The sequence below is a fragment of the Simochromis diagramma genome, unplaced genomic scaffold, assembly GCF_900408965.1.
Source record: "Simochromis diagramma unplaced genomic scaffold, fSimDia1.1 OVJJ01000402.1, whole genome shotgun sequence".
Lineage (NCBI taxonomy): Eukaryota > Metazoa > Chordata > Actinopteri > Cichliformes > Cichlidae > Simochromis > Simochromis diagramma.
In genome coordinates, this window is record NW_024386972.1 from 1,148,501 (window position 1) to 1,164,933 (window position 16,433).

General features: G+C 40.4%; 1 protein-coding gene across 10 annotated transcripts in view; it reads right to left on the minus strand.

The window, feature by feature from the left end:
* Positions 1-16,433, minus strand: part of plce1 (phospholipase C, epsilon 1) — a 79,286-nt gene that overhangs the window by 62,667 nt on the left and 186 nt on the right. For 6 of the 10 annotated variants that reach the window (XM_040038846.1, XM_040038841.1, XM_040038844.1 and 3 more), the window contains exons 2-6: positions 8,335-8,420; positions 4,072-4,392; positions 2,743-3,397; positions 2,177-2,593; positions 1,853-2,062 (exon numbers count right to left, since the gene is read on the minus strand). In XM_040038846.1, coding sequence (XP_039894780.1) covers positions 1,853-2,062; positions 2,177-2,593; positions 2,743-3,397; positions 4,072-4,076 — 1,287 coding nt within the window. In that variant the 5' untranslated portion in view covers positions 4,077-4,392; positions 8,335-8,420. Of the gene's footprint in view, positions 1-1,852; positions 2,063-2,176; positions 2,594-2,742; positions 3,398-4,071; positions 4,393-8,334; position 16,433 lie in introns of those variants that run through there. The other 4 variants (XM_040038847.1, XM_040038843.1, XM_040038842.1 and 1 more) reach the window with 4 other exon arrangements.

The following is a 16,433-nucleotide window of genomic DNA, read 5'->3' on the forward strand; positions in this document are numbered from 1 at the left end:
AAAAAAATCAAAATTAGGCGCACACGTATAACAATGCACATTTCAAAATTCTATCGTAAAAATGTAACACATAAAAAAAAAAATTTAAAAATCAAAGTCACATGCAGATACACACTCATGTTCCTGCACGGGCACGCCTGCAGCTTCAGGATCTGATTTGAATTAAGCGATCTAAATGGTGGTGAGAGTTCTGGTTATCACATTCATTAGATGCAAACTAAACCCCAGCCCCTAAAACCTTTCTTTTCCACTTAACTAGGAATCATAATGTCTGAAGTGACACTGCTGAAATTCTGGCCATTCAGTCTTGTGCAATTTAGTGGTTGCACTGTATCGTTCAGTCTCCATGTGTTTCAAGTTTTTACAGGAAAAGGAGGAATAAGATAACAAAAAACAACAGGAAAGCATGCGTAATGCTGCTGATTCTCAGTCCCTACAAAATATGTGCACCTCTAAGGCTGGAAAGCATGGCTTATTTATCTACTGAAACTACTGCCAGCTAGTTTTCGCCGTTTTCCCTGCAAAGGTTGCTAAAGTTGAACAGCTCCTGCGAGAGGTTTTTGTGTGTGTAAAACACTCTCTTGCTTGGAAACTTGATTTTTTTTTAAAAAACAAAAAAACAGTAGTGTGTCCTGGATCGCTCTTTCGCTTTCTCTCTCTCTGTTGGGCTCAGTCTCCTTTCCTTCATCTTCCACCACTTTCTAACTGTCTCACCACGTCTTGCTCGCTCGCCCTCTCTCCAATTTCCATGCCTGTAACTTTAACGCAGATGCCAATCCTGCTCAGTCCATTTAAACTCACTCGGGTGCGCGCGCGCGCACACACACACACACACACACACACACACACACACACACACACACACACACACACACACACAGAAGGCTCAGTCATTCAGTCTGTCAGTAATAAGGGGAGCAGAACCAACAGAGAATAAATCATTTTTCCGCAGTAGGGGCCTACCCCGAACAAAAGAGCCAGTGTGTGCGTGCTTTGCCGTGTGTTTCAGAGTATGTCTCTGTTAGTCTATTTACATATTCCTTGAAAAAAATCTTTCATCTTTCATATTTTGCAGGCAGCAATTTCAATGCAAACAGGAAAAAAACACCAAGAAACCAAGAACAATTTTTCCTCCGATGAAACAATCAATCATAAACACTCTTGTGCCACGACAGCTATTAAGTGTTAAGATTTGGTTTTTTGTTTTATTCCCCACGGTAGCTGAGTTTGAAAAGCAAACCACACATAAACCCACAAAGCATAGATGCACCAGCATTGGTCCAGTGGATCAATGATGGAATAGATTTCTGCAGATTTATATGTAGGTTTATACTTTTATCAAAATGTGGAGGGCTTGAATAAGATAGAGCTTTGCCATGTGGTCTCTGCTCTGTGCAAGTGAGGAGCTAATCAGTCCCAGCGGTGCGAAAAGGCAGCAGTGCAGAGAACAAGACAAGAACAGACGTGCAAAAGCTGCCCGGGGTTTTGGGTGGCCTTCATGGTCCAGTTAATTAGCTTGCCTATGTGACAACAATATATTGGACACTAATATATCACGCTCTGCTACTAGAGACTGAACAGCACATTTGCTGAACGCGTAAAAAAAAAAAAAAGCAATCTTAATAACCCTAGGCTTAGACCAATTATTTAAAAGAACGGCTGGTAGCAAAGCTGTGTCTGAAATCCCTTTAGGGTGCACTGCTACAGTTATGTCTTAATGGAAGCATTTTAACAGTAGCGTGGGTGTGAAAGATAAACAACCCATGACAGGATAAATACAGAGCACTGTTGTCCTCGAACAGCTTTAACAGCAATGCCTTCTTCCATTATCTGCATGTATTCACTCTCTTACCTGATGTAGTTTAAGTCCAGCAAAGCGCAGCATCTCTTTGCATCTTCTGAAGTCCTCTCCCATGCCCCGCTTTACGGTTAGCCATGTATCCTCCTTACTGGGAGTCCAACATCTGTAGTGAACAACCACGGCCCAGACATCTTCTGAGATGAGTCCCGACGGCAGTGTCCTGACAATCGCTCTGGTGCCAGTACACACCGACTTGGTCACCTTATGGAAAAGAGAGGCAGTTGAGATTACTTCTAAACCCTTAAAATAAAGCTGAAAAAACACTGATTAATTAATTGATTAAAAATGATGATGTTAATCAATTTAAACACATACCTTCTGATTATTCTTGCAGAACCGCCTCACCAGGACAGTTGAGCGCTCTTTACGATTCCGAATAAAATCATTATCCACATTATCCGAATGTGCTTCTATTTCTCCCTCATCACTGCTGTGATCCTGGCTGCAGTCCCTCGTCTCTTCTGTAGGTAACCTTTCATTGTGAACAGGGGTCGACAACATGGTTTCAAGAGAAGACCTTCGAAGGAAAAGTTTCTCCAAAGAGCATTTGTTAACCCGGGGCCTTCGGTTGAGCCTCTCTAAACTTGAGTACCCATCTTTGAGGCAGTGCAGATGGATGTGGCCGTTTTGGTGACGCTTGCGGTGGACGGGAAGAGGAGAACTAGATGGAGATGATGTCAAAGAGCTCGGTTCGCTTGAGGAACTGCCCTGGGATGAGAGGTAGGGCGATGTCTAGAAGCATAAAACAAGAGAACAAAACACAGCAGTGTCTTGAGTGTGCTATTACATGGAGTAAAGCTTTACATTTATGGGACAGTGAGGGTTGCTTTGCTTATCCAAAAAATGCTATAAAACAAGGTTAGCACCATTTGCTTAATTACCTTGTGGAAAGCCAGCATAGACACAGGGAGGCTGCCGCGGCGGATGTGTCTGTATTTGGGGCCAGAGGGCCTGCAGCTGAGGCAAGGACTGTGAACAGGGCTGGAGCCAAGGCTTGGACTGGACCTAGAGCTGTGGCAACAGTAGGTGTTCGCATTGGTATAAGGGCTAGACTGGGTACAGGAGCAGTGGGTGCTGCCAGTTCTGTTAGTGCCTGCATCCACGCTGTCTCCAGTGGTATCCAGCTGGCTCAGAGATTCCTCTGAACCTTTCCTAAGTACTGGAATCATTTCTTCAAGTTTCTTGCCAGTGGAGAGCTCTGGATAAGGTTTCTCTTTAGTGCTTATGACTTCTGAGCTGTAATCGGGGCACTCATATTTTTTGTCCAAAACAGCGCCTTCCCCACAGTCACACGATGACTTCCTACACAAGGGGAGAGAAGGGCCGCTCGACTGTTTTGATTGACACATTTGGTCAGCGTCTCGCCACACTTCCTGCCCATTATTTGCATGTTTGGCTTCTCTGCTGGGTCTGCTCCCAGCGGACAGAGGCGAAGCAGACTTTGCCAGTACCGCGGGCCCAGCCTGTGTCTGGGTTCCTTCAGTGGCCATCACGTCTGCCTGCGGTGTCCTGCTTTGTCCTTTTGTCTCCCTGCGGCTTGGAAAAGAAGAAACACTTTACCGATGATGACAGAATGTAGAAGAAATGCTGAAGCTGGTTTCTGGTTCGGTTTGGTTTTAGGGTTTTTTTTTTCTGAAAGTGGTTACACCTCTGTTAGAGCTGTAAGGATAAGTGGATTTGACGGATAACTATTCGGATGGTTTACAATTTCTGTTTTTCCTCTAAGTATCTTTGCATTTTGCACTCTTCAAAGATCAAAACAAGACATCTTCAGACTTTTGCCTAAGTTTACAGGAATTATTACAACCACTACTGCTCACAAATTCCTGAAATCCTATAGAGAAAATCTGCAATAGAAGTCAAATAAATTCCTGTAAAACCTCTGAGATTCTTTGGAACCTTCCAATGTAATTCGTGATTCAGTAAGTCACGAAGTAACCGAAAGAGCAGAAAGAGGAAATTAAATTTGCTGGGGTCATAAAATAATTCACGTCATAAATTATTTGAAGTTATGGCTTTTTCATGTTTACCAACTCAGCTGCTTTAGATAAACAGTATTACCAAGCCCAGATCAAGACAGATAGCTTGTGCTTTAGCCACAATAACCCGCTTGTTTACATAATATTTATGTTGCATCAATTATGTCGTCATTAATCTTTAATCACAAAGATCAATTCTATTTTAAAGCATGTGTTGCATTAAGCCCACACCTCATTTTTATGCTCCACCATAGGCACGGGCCTTTGCTGTAGGAAATGATAGCTTCAGCTTCTGCTGACCTCTTGAGTGACTAAGACGCCACATCAGTGCTGAGCATGCTCTGTGTATGAGTGTTGTGGAAACAGAAGCTTGTACAGCTGTACAAACCAGCAGATAGAGAAGCCAGCAGATAGGTGACCCTGGAGGACTCAGGAATTTCCTTGATAATACGGTCGCCGCCACAGCTTACAAGGCCACGTGTGTCCCTGTGGGTGCGGGGTCTGTCTCAACCTGGACGCGTTTCTGCGACATAACTAACCACTTTTTAGGCCCTGGGATTGAGAAACAATGAGAACACAGACACATAAAAAAAGGAGTTAATATTGTCAACTTTTATGCCATTAAAACACATTCAGATAAGACAAGTTTGGACAGCTAGCAAGGTTAAAACAAACAGAAGCAAAGGATAAGGAGTCAAACCAAAACTGAAAAACATATCATCAGCAAATCCAAGTTAAGGCAGTTTTTAGAGTTTTCTTCTGTGTCTCTTCTCTTCAGAACATCACCTTTAAGAACTAAATTAGTAAAGTAAATGACTACAACCCTAAATCTGAAAAAGTTCTGATGTAGTCTCTCTTTAAATTTCGACCACAGAACAGTTTTAAACTTCGCTTCAGTCCTTTTTAAATGAGCTTTGTCCCAGAGAACCAGTGGCTTCTGGGTATCGTGCTCACATGTGGCTTCCTCTCTGCGGGACCGAGCTTTAACCTGCATTTGTTGTTGGCATGGTGAACTGTGCTCCCAGGCAATAGTTTCTTGAAAGTGTTCCTGAAACCATGCAGTGATTTCCACGAGAAAATCATGCCTGTTTTTACTGCAGTGCCACCGGAGGGCCTGAAGATCGCAGGCATCCAATACTGATTTTCACCCTTGCCCCTTGCGCACAGAGATTTCTCCAGTTTGTACGATTATATCATGCACTGCACTTGATGAGATGTTCAAAGTCTTCACAATTTTATATTAAAGAACGTTATTCTGAAACTGTGATGAACTTCTGCTCATCTTTACTTCTGAAACTGTGTCTCTCTAACACACCCATCATTTTATATCCAATTATGTTAACAATCTGTTGCCAATTAACCTAATTAGTTGTAAAATGTCCCTCCAGCTGTTTCTTCTTAGTACCACTTACTATTCCAGCCTTCTGTTGCTCCCATCCCAACTTTTTTGAGACATGCTGATCCCATCAAACACAAAATAATAATAAATTTATAACATCTGATAAATTTTCAGTGTTCTATTGTGAATTTGAAAAAAATGGGTTTGCGAAATATACAAATTGTTGCATTACGGTTTTGCATGGATTTCTAACTTTGTTGAAACTCTGGTTGTACAAACAGCATGAACTGTGGGAAGACTCATTTTACACTCATCAACCCAGCTGCAGCAATGGCAATAAAACAGTTTATCTTCATCTCTTAAGGTGTAGCACTTGTGCAATGTGCTCATGCACATAGTTGTGTTCATGAGCAATTCATTTTATGGCTAGCAATAATCACAAAACATTGTTCAATAAATCAGGACTCTTGGATTTCTCTAAAGTGACATAAAGAAAAATTCATTTCACGTTTTTTTGCTAGCACAGTTGCACAGTTGCAATAAAGTGAGAACATTTATGAACCATGTTACTATGAAATATATCCTTAACAGATATAGTCAACCACAACATATACACATACTAATTGTGTGGTGTATGGTATCGTCATGGTGGCCAGCAATGAATAAATCCAAAAACTAGCGTCCAAAGCCTCACAATTAGAGTGACCACAGCCCTTTATTCCCTGCCAAAATGTGTGGGCCTCAGCAGGAATGTGGGACCGACACAGAGAGGGTGGACCAGCAAGACATTTAGAGTGTGAGTTTGCGGGAGAGAAAAAGGACTACTGATACAAACACATATCAAGGTGAATGTGTTTCATGTCTTTTCAAAGCTCCATGCTACTTTCAATCAAACAGAACTTTGGCTAAAGGGATGAAAAAGGACAAGTGCTCCATTCATAAGCTGCAGTGATATCTAACCACCATACCACAACTGCTGCTTTGCAGCTTAACAGTTGCTTTTTTGATCGGACTGATTTGATAACTGAATACGGGAAATCTTATAACCTTTAAAGAAGCCACAGTTACAGAAGGCACTGCTTGATTTTTCCTCGCTTTACTCAATACTGAACAGATTTCACACAAACGAAACAGACAGTGCACCAATGACACGGCATTACTCTTATCAGTGCTGCAGAGAACGTTTTAAAAGAATAAAAACTAGCTACCAGGATATGCCGAGACACAGGATTCCCTAAATACAATTTTAAAATAAGTAGACTTTACAGTTTACATTTAGAGACAGATTTACTCAACAGGTAAAAATACCGTGTGAGCACAATCCTCAAATAGCACTTAGAGGTGTGGTTAGTTTTTACAGATAACTTACAAAAGTTATTCTGTTTTCTAAACATGGGTACAGTCTGTTCATTTCAATATCAAGTGCAAAAATTAAGAAAAATTAATTTTTCCCTATAAACTATTCAAGCAATTTGCAGTAAAACACATAGTGCCCACATGCAATCTTGTCATTGTGCTCTCTTTGTAAATATCGACAGAACTTAAATATAAAAAGTACTTTTTTAAAAAATATTTTAACACTATAATATAGCAGCTTCTGAAAAGACAAACATGCTTTATATAATATAATAATTTAATGAATCCTAGCAAATAATGTTAATATTGTGCTTATTAACCGAAACTCCAACACATGGACACAAACTGCCTGGAGCAGTCTTTGACATTTGCTCTACTGACATGTCGATGAGATGAGACAAATTTTCACCTCACTTGTGTAATACTTGCCAGAAAAGCCTCAGCTACTGTATGTTTAGGCTAAGAAAATCCAATTCAACCCCCAGGAGCTGATATTACTATCACTAGCAGCAAGTTGTCATGGTACTAGATACGATTATTTTTATTACTTTGACAAAGATCGTTATGGCAGTCTGCGCCAATGAGAATCTCTCGAACCTATATGCGTCACAGTTAACCAACTGGTTTAACCAGAAACATCAAAAGTTTATAAAATGTGCAACATTAGTCACCTGCCAGAGTAGTTCCCGCTACAGTATCTGTTGTAACGTGGTCACTCCTGCTAGATATGAACTCAAATGAAATGTTTCACATTGCATTTTCTAAATAATGACTACAAAAAGTGTTAATTATAACACAATATTACTAAATATTCCTGCAAACCTGTGTGTGCCTGCCTCTATTCACAACTGCTCTAAATCCCTAATCAAGTTTTGCCTGTATGATGTGTAGAGCACCTGCTATTGAACTTGGGTGTGGTTTAACAAACTCTACAGCAAGTCATGACAATGACAGTAATCAAAACAACACAAAAAAAATGAAAAATGGAAGAGCGGAGAAATTAAATATGCAGAAGACATCTTCAAAAATATAGAAAGCACTAGTATCATAAATAGAAACCACATGTTCATCATCTGCTGCTTAATGTAAGTGTATGAACAAACTGTCTTATATCTAAACTGTGACACATGTTAGGGCATGAACCTGTCCAAATATGTGTCATGAGGGCAGTGCTGGGATAACACTTCAATTACTCAAGGCAAAAACCTGCACGCTGTAGCTTTAAATCCTGAGCCATGTGCATGATAGACAGCTGTTGTTGCCATCAAATCACTCTGAAATTAGCAACAGGATAGCATTTCCACACAGCGGTTGCTTAAAATGGATCTGTGTGCAAACAAAGTGAGATTTGGCATTCAACTCATGACTTATAGAACAACTAAATTGTTCCTATGCGTTCAAGAAAGGTGAGATTTACAGACTAGAAATGGCTGTTAAACAGACAAAATCTCCGCAGAAAGTGAGGGTAAAAAAACAACCGTGCACTCAAACACACACATAAACACACACTGTTTAAAGTAGCTCTCGTTATCAACTGAACTGTGACCCTGGCTGGGAGAGTAAATGGCTCATCCAGCCTAAATCTCAGCCTAGAGCTAAAAGCGCAGACACACCCGCGCTGCAAATCAGGTCACATACAAGTGCACTGACCAAGAAAGCACTCAATCACTTCTACTTCACTTGTTATTAAAATATTTTCCAGCAATCCTCATACCAAGCTTCTCATTTAACTTAAAAAAAAAGAAGAAAAAAGCTAAGATTACAGCATTTGATTGGAATTATAATGAGGCAATACTTACATTTAAAGTTAGATACGTGGCTCTGGGTGCTTTCTGCGTTCTAATTCTCCCGATTTACCAGGTGATTCAGGATTCCCGCTTGCTGTCTATCGGAAAGAGAGAGAGACAGAGACCAGATCAATGCAAGAGAGCAAGTGTGTGAGTGTTAAACAGAGCGAGAGTGTGACAACAAATGACATGAGGGATGGCCTTTAAACACCAAGTTCAGCAGCCAATCAAAAATGTTTTCTTGAGTCTGAGCATGGTTCCCAGAAGTTTTGCTTTCACATCCAAGTGAATGACACAATGTAAACGCTGGCAGCGGCACAGAGTTTCCTCATTGTGAAATATTTGTGAATGGCTTCTTCTGTCAAGAGGTACTATGCACTATATGTCAGTGTTTTGGTTTTTTTTTTTTTTTTTTTTTTTTGGGGGGGGGGGGGAATAAATGATGATCACTTCTTATCTCTAAAGTGAAACTACTTCTATGCCTACAGTATATTCATTAGGACGTTAATCTTTGTAGAATAAAAAACAAAGTGGGCCTGTTTCTCAACCTAAAGTCACATCCTGAAGTTTTTTTAGTCCCATAAGACTCCCAGAAACCAATACCGAATATTTACAGTTTTAGACATGATGACAAACAATAAAGTAAAAAGTTCAATAATTGAATGAACTCTTGCAGTTATTGAAAGCTTGCATTTGTTAACACGACCCAAGGAAAACTTGTGAACATCAACCACAACAGTGCAAAGGCTGAAGGTTTCTTTCTATATACAACTCTATCCAATAGGATTCATTATTTCCCATGCTGCAATAAAGTGCAACACATGGTGATGAAAGCAAAAGGGTATGATCTCAGCACCATTGAAAGTCCTGAGGGAAAAAAAAAAACTGGTCTAATCACAGTCAGATGGTTGACAAAGAGCTGAGTATGTGTTTTTATGTGCGTTGGCTGTTCCCTCGTTTATCTCAACAGTTTGGCTTACAAAGCGGAGCGCATGAAATATCGAGTAATTGTCAAAAACACAGCCACGGATAGCTTTTGCTTATCAATCAACTTAAAATTAAAAATTTAGTCGATAGAAAAAAAAATTAAAGTAGACTCTGGCACAGAGTTTAGCAGTTGCACACGATTTGTAGATATTTAGCAGCTGGATTTTTCCAACCCAGTCTTCCACAACAGCTTTTCGGAATTTAGCCTCTTCTTCTGTGTCTTTGTAGAATCCCAAACAGACTCGTGTCATGTTGAGATCAGCGCTCTGTTTTGGCCATGACATCCATCACAGGACTCCTTCCTCTTGCTGTCACTAAAATGGTTCTGTAGATCTTAACATTACTAGATATATCAAAAAATAGTATGTCTCTAGTCCACATTATTCTGTAAACTTATCTGGAACATTGATACATAGTACTAAAGAATTTTTTTTTCCACGTGGTACAAAGTTGAGACCCATTTACTTTAAAAAATGAAGTTAAAAAATTTATGTCAAATTATTGTATTACCATTTTAAAGGCACTTCTCATATCAACCAGTCAAAGGAGACCTATTATTCTTCTCCTTACTTTCTGGCATATCCATTCATCTATCCATATATATGAGTATGAAATTCTTTGAAAGTTTTAGGTTGTTCTCCTTTCTAAACATGGCCTTGTGCGATGTCAGTTTGAGTGAAAATCTTAAATATGACAGACAAGTTTGTCTGCCAACCAGCTGGTCAAACCTTCTGCCTGCAAAGCAAATCCAATCAGAACAAATGCTGGCCATAGGAGTGCGTGACCTTGAAGGTAGCTAAAGCAGCTTATTTCGGGCACTAGATGAGGGGCTACAACTTAAGCACATAACGATTATTTTGAACTGCAAGTTATACAAAGCTACTTTCATACTCGGAACATATGTGTTGAAGACAGAAGCAGTTAAACAGGTTTGGTATTATTAAATGAAATGTGAAATACATTTCCTTGAGATCTAAAGTTACAGTCGATTAATGGCCAGATAAATTATTTAGAAAAAAGCCAATGGCCTGATATTGGATTCAGAGTTAGAAATATAATGACAATTGGACAGATTTTAGATTGAAGAAGTATGAATCATGTGTCACTATATACTGCTATGTTAGCTTAATGCCATAATTGAAATTTGACATTTCAAAGTAAGCAACTTTCTTAACTGAAGACATTCCACCTATCAAATTTGTGGATTTGAACACTAATGCTCCTTTTGTGTAACAACTCTTTGTTTCATACATATTAAACAAAAGGAGCTGCAATTTAGCTAAATGAGTTTGTCTCAGGAGGTAGAACAGCCTCTGAATCTCTGGCCTCAATCACTCTATGTGAATCCCCTCAAGAGGGGGCTTGAGTGTTGCATAAAAGCCTTTTTTTTCTCTCGTAATTTTCATTCAGGAGGGATTATTTCACAACTCATCCACACGATGACTCACAGCCCAGGATGTGATTAGATTCACCCTTACATGGAGCACAGGAATGCAAATGCCAATCAGTGAGGTAGAAAGTCACAGAGTGGGTAGTGGTTTAGAAAAAAAAAAAAAGAAAAAAAAGCTCTTTACACTTGATTACTACTATACGATTACTTTTTAGGCAAACTTTAATATTGCTTAGTAATTGAGAAAAGGACAATCAGAGAAAATGTCACTGAAGAAGTTTGAACATAAAACGAGATCTACATTGAAACAGACCTGAAATGCCACTTATCCTCCTGAGCCTCTAAAATACTCTGCTAAATACTGCCCAGGGAGGTTTAACATTGGATCTTTAGCATTCCAACAGCACAAAGAGTAGGCCAAGGAGAGAAGGAATCCCCTCCTCTGTTGTGCAGGGCGGGGGGTGGTCGCAGAAAAAAGAAAAAGGATGTCACAAGAGTACAAAAGGATGACGCATCACCCAACTGTACACAGTAAAAATCCAGGTTTCAAGCAGATTATTTCTTTAGTCACAAATACCTCGCTGATGCCAAGAGAACTGTAAAGAAAAAGAACAAGAAACACAAGGTTGAGGTGCCATAATGGGAAAGTTAAAAAGAGTCTTCTGGAAACCAACAGAATCATGAAATCACTTACTTTCGAAGAACTCAGGACATACTTTAGACTATATAAGTTCAAGCAAATGTTTAATAATGATGTGGAGCTGTACTGGAAATTCAAACTGTGCTATACAGCCAAGTGCAAGATCCAGTAACAGAAACTCCTCCTGCAGTTTGCACTCTTTGGGACAAAGAACACCCCTCCTTCTCTCTAACATGGGGCTGGAGAAGAAAAGATGCATCATATGACTACAGCGAATACAATAGAATCACATTCCTTAAAGGTTTTCACAGTTGAAAAATGAAAGAAGAAAAGAAGGTCGGAGTTGGTGGGAAGATTTAAAAAAAAAAAAATATGCATTTCACAATGCAACAGAAACCACGTCTGACAAATAAAGAATGAATGTTTCTATTTACAACATGTGCAAGGCATCTTTATTTGTGGGTCGGTTTTTTTGTTGTTGTGGGGTTTTTCTTTGCATTTTGGGCAGAGAAGTACTGATCTGGCTCAAGAAATAGGCATTCATCCATAAGATGACGTGGTTCCGGTTCCACCCCGAAAAAGGTTGTGTTGCAACCATGCTAATGCCCGAAGGTAATCAAAAGAAAAGTCTTCTGCAGTGCTTCTGCTGCTAAAACATTACGATATTACACAATTTTATCCTTAAAAAATGTAAAGAAAGGGAACTGACCCATACCAGGCAGGCAGAACTTGGCCAAATTTGGAGCAGAAATTTGAAATTGATTTCCACTTGGCCTGTAAATAACAATACACTGCAGTTTATCCATAACCAGAATAACAGGATACGATCTCCCTTCATTACAGTAATTTAAGGCGTGTATCAACAATCATTCAAATCAACTACTGTTAAACATTTGGGACCTAAAATGAATCACAGTCCAGATTCTGATGGGTGTTTATATAACAAGAGCGCAGGTTATGGTTACGATGACTTTAATGAGCGAAAGTGGGAAGGTTTCGGATTCATCCGAAGAGGAAACCTACGTACACCGAATCCGTCATGAACAATCAAAGCTAAAAAATGAAATTTCTTTGATTCTTTAAGATTGGACTAAAACCCATCCACCAGATCAGCTTATAAACAAGCAGACAAGTGCTTGAGAAACAGGAATATGAATTGGATTATGGATTAAAGTGTGAACCTTCCCGTCATTAAAATATATTGCTGTCAAATTGACCTAGATAGTGCCCAAAGAGCGAAACAGAAATTCAAATCTTTAGTCTTTTGCAGGTTAATTTTAATTTTACAGTGACTCCGTCTGTCAGTAAGCAAGTGGCTGGTTTCACTGAGAACAGAACAGACTTTTCATGCAAAGGATCTGGAGAACATATGGCTTTGATTAGAGGGCAGGGCAGAGAGAGACGCCAGTGGAAACTGCAGAAAGAGAAAGAGGTGCTGTGTGAGTGCATGTGTGTGCATATATCTGGTTGTGTGTCCAACGGTTAGAGGGCTGCTTCCAAGAGTGTTGTCACGGTGGATGAGCCCACGCACACTAGTGTAGATGTGGCGTGAGCGTGTGCTCGTAAACAATGGCACAACAAAAGATGACTCAGAAGTGGGATTGCTTTGTAAATGTGTGTGTGTTTGCGCGCGTGTATCAGCAGCAGCACAAAGAGCGCTGTGGTGGCATGACAAATGTACCACCGTGGCCATACAGCGCTTTGCATATGCTACAAAACTTTCACTATAGCCTTGTGTTCTCTGTACAACAACATCAACGTGCTTCTGGCTTAAAATCAAATGAACTTCATCTGTGAAGTCTCCTCCCTGTAATCTGCTTTTTTTTCTCCAAAGCACATAAAATTTTTGGGAAAAGGCCAATAACTGTGTGAGAAAACATATGCTTTAGCTACAGCACCAGTCAGGATCTCTGTAAAGTATTTATTCTGTGCAGATAATTAGTCAATTCCCAGTTGTTGTCAAGACAAGCCCAAATCAAGGTAAGTTCAAACCTGACAATCTGAGTTAATGGAAAACTGGTTTAACACTCAGACCTGTTGCATAGGATCTGGACTGGTTGTATTGGTTTCACTAGACAAGACCGAACAAATGACATAAGCTTAGTGACACATCGAATAAAGCAGCGTTTACAAATCTTCAGCCCCATAGTTGAGCTCAACATTTTGAGGACTGTGAGCCTCATCATCCAGTGGGCCAGCCCTACTGGCACACAGCAAGCATTAATAGTCCGGTATGGCATTTGTGAGTTTGGCGTAGTGACACATGGAGCTGGAGTTTCTCCACCAAGAGCAGATATCTGAATCAGACATTGGTCTCATTCTGATTCAAATAGTGAGATCAGACATGGGTTATATGGGACAGATCGATTTAATTCCAATCTGTTTTTAACATGCAAGTGGTGCACTGGTTTGGAGGCGTTTCACGTCTGCTATGCCAGCACCTTTTGTCTGTATTAGAGGTGGAACGATCGACCGGCCAGGGACCGGAGTCGGCTGTTTTCCAATGTTCTTGGCCCGGACCGGTCGACCGGCTGGTCAGCCTCACGTATGCCCCATTACAAGCTGGTCTATTTCATGCAGCATACACATGCTTTATACACTGGCCCCAGCTGTTTGTGCGTATTTCACTGAAATAACTCTGCATGGTGATGGTTTGTAGAGGCAAGAGAGTGATTTCCCAGCAAAAGATAAGCAAGGAAAGTGTTTGTAAGTAACCCAATGTGCAGCATAAGTCATAGACACTCATATACGCTTCAGAATTGACTTAATTCTTCATAGCACAGATTCAGGATGGTGCAGGAAACATTCCTGCAAGATTGTGGTCCATATTGACATGACAATGTCACCCATTTGCTGCAGAATTGTTAGTTCGACATCTGTGATGACAAGCTCTCGTTCCACAATATCACAAAGGTGCTCTTTTGGACTGAGATCTGGTGACAGTGAAGGCCATTTCAGTACAGTGAACTCACTGTCTTCTCCAAGAAACCAGTTTGAGATGATTTGAGCTTTCAAGTCATGTAATGTGTTATCCTGGTGGAAGCAGCCATTAGAAGGGATGGACATGAACAGCAAAAATATTCAGGTAGGCTGCAGAGTTTAAATGTGGCAAAAACACATCCCCGCACTTCTACACCACCCCCGGGTAGTCTGAACTGTTGATACAAGGTAGGGTGGATTGATACGTTCATGTCATGTATACCAAATTCTGGCCTTAGCATCTGAATGTAGCAGCAGAAATCAAAACTCATCACACCCGGCAACGTTTTCCCAATCAGCCATTGTCCAGTTTCGATGAGCCTGTGTGATTTCTTGTACTTAGCTGACAGGAGTAGCATCTGGTGTTGTCTTCCGCTTCTGTAGCCCATCTGCCTCAAGATCTAGCATGTTGAGCAATCAGTGACGTTTTTCTGCATACTTTGGCTGTAAGGAGGGGTTATTTGAGTTACTGCTGCCTCCCTGTCAGGTCAAGGCAGTCTGGTCATTCCATTCTCCTTTGACCTCTGACATCAACAAGGAATTTTTGCTCAGAGAATTGCCACTCCATGGATGTTTTCTCTTTTTTAGACCATTCTCTGTAAATCCTAGAGATGGTTGTGCGGAGAAATCCCAGTAGATCCCCTTTTTATAAAATACTCAGATCAATAACCATCATTCTCATGATTCATGACACTTTCAGCAGGTTGCCTTGACAATGTCTACAGGCCTAATTGCACAGAGTCTCTGCTATGTGATTGACTGATAAGTCATTTGCACTAAGGGGCAGTTGAACAGGTGCACATACTAATGATGATATGTTGAAAAACAAAAACTGGTCCAGTGGTCCTTCCTCGCATGTAGCAATCCAGAGTAAATAGTTTGCCTCAGACACCGCACCACATGCTTTAGGTGAAGGAGCAACCTGGAATGCAAGCATGCATGGACACACCAGACACACTACATGCACATCTGCAGGATCAAACAGACTTTGCACTTAGGAAACTAGAAGGTTAAAGACCAGCTAATATCAGGTCTGACTGAGTCAGGCAAGGATCTCTGTACTTTACTTCCTCTGTACATGCCTGAGTTTATGGATGGGAGGATGCACAAGTAAACATCAGTTTTTTAAAAACAAGTCCAACCAGACCATTCTTGTCTCTCTCAGATTTCTATCTCAAGACACCATGTTCCCCAACTCCAGTCATGTGCCATGATGTGATGTCGAAACACACAAACTGGGTGGAACTTAAATAAATATACAAAAACAAACCATATTAATGTGGGAAGAGGAAAAAGTTGTATTTGTAAAATTAACCATTCCCTCTTTACGAACGCTGTGACGTTCAGTTCTGTCAATATCCATCTCGTTCAATTTCATGGTGATTTTTTTTCCTCTGGCCAGAAAAAGATCTACTTATTAGCTCTAAAACACCACACACTACTGATGTAGAAGTATGTATCTCACTATATGCTTGCATTTCTCACTGTGGCATGTTGTGTGCACTATTATCCTTATATATCCTTGCATATTTATTTACTTTAAATGTATGTGTGTCCTTCCTGTTTCTCGTTCATTTGAATGCGGAACAGATTCACCTGTTGACTTAATGGCAATTTCTGAAGCAGCATCACATGCAACTGAGGTTGAGGTCGCTTTTGCCTAGGGGTGTCTGGGGGTGGGGGTGTAAACAGTGACCTCACCTGTCAGACTCAAAAATAACACACGTGAGAGGACACACACCTCAAGTAAAAGATCAATAATAATAATAATAATAATAATAATACATTAAAAAAATAAGTTATCCATACAAAACACTGCAGATTAAAGCACACGTGCTGCTTCTACTCGTTAGAAGCCAGTAGAAGCCCATTTTTAACACAGAAAGGTGAAACAATGTCAGCCTACATTCATTTCTAGCACTCGGTTCAAACAATGCAACAAGTTTTATTAACGGGCTTATTTGGGTACATGCTGAACTCCTGGCCATCAGTTTGGGAACCACGGATGCTACGAGGCAACTTTACAAACAAGCCGCGCGCCCTCAACCAAAACACTCACCATAGGTTACCTAAACTCAACGTGAGTTGACCGTTTGAGGACACCGTGACACAAAC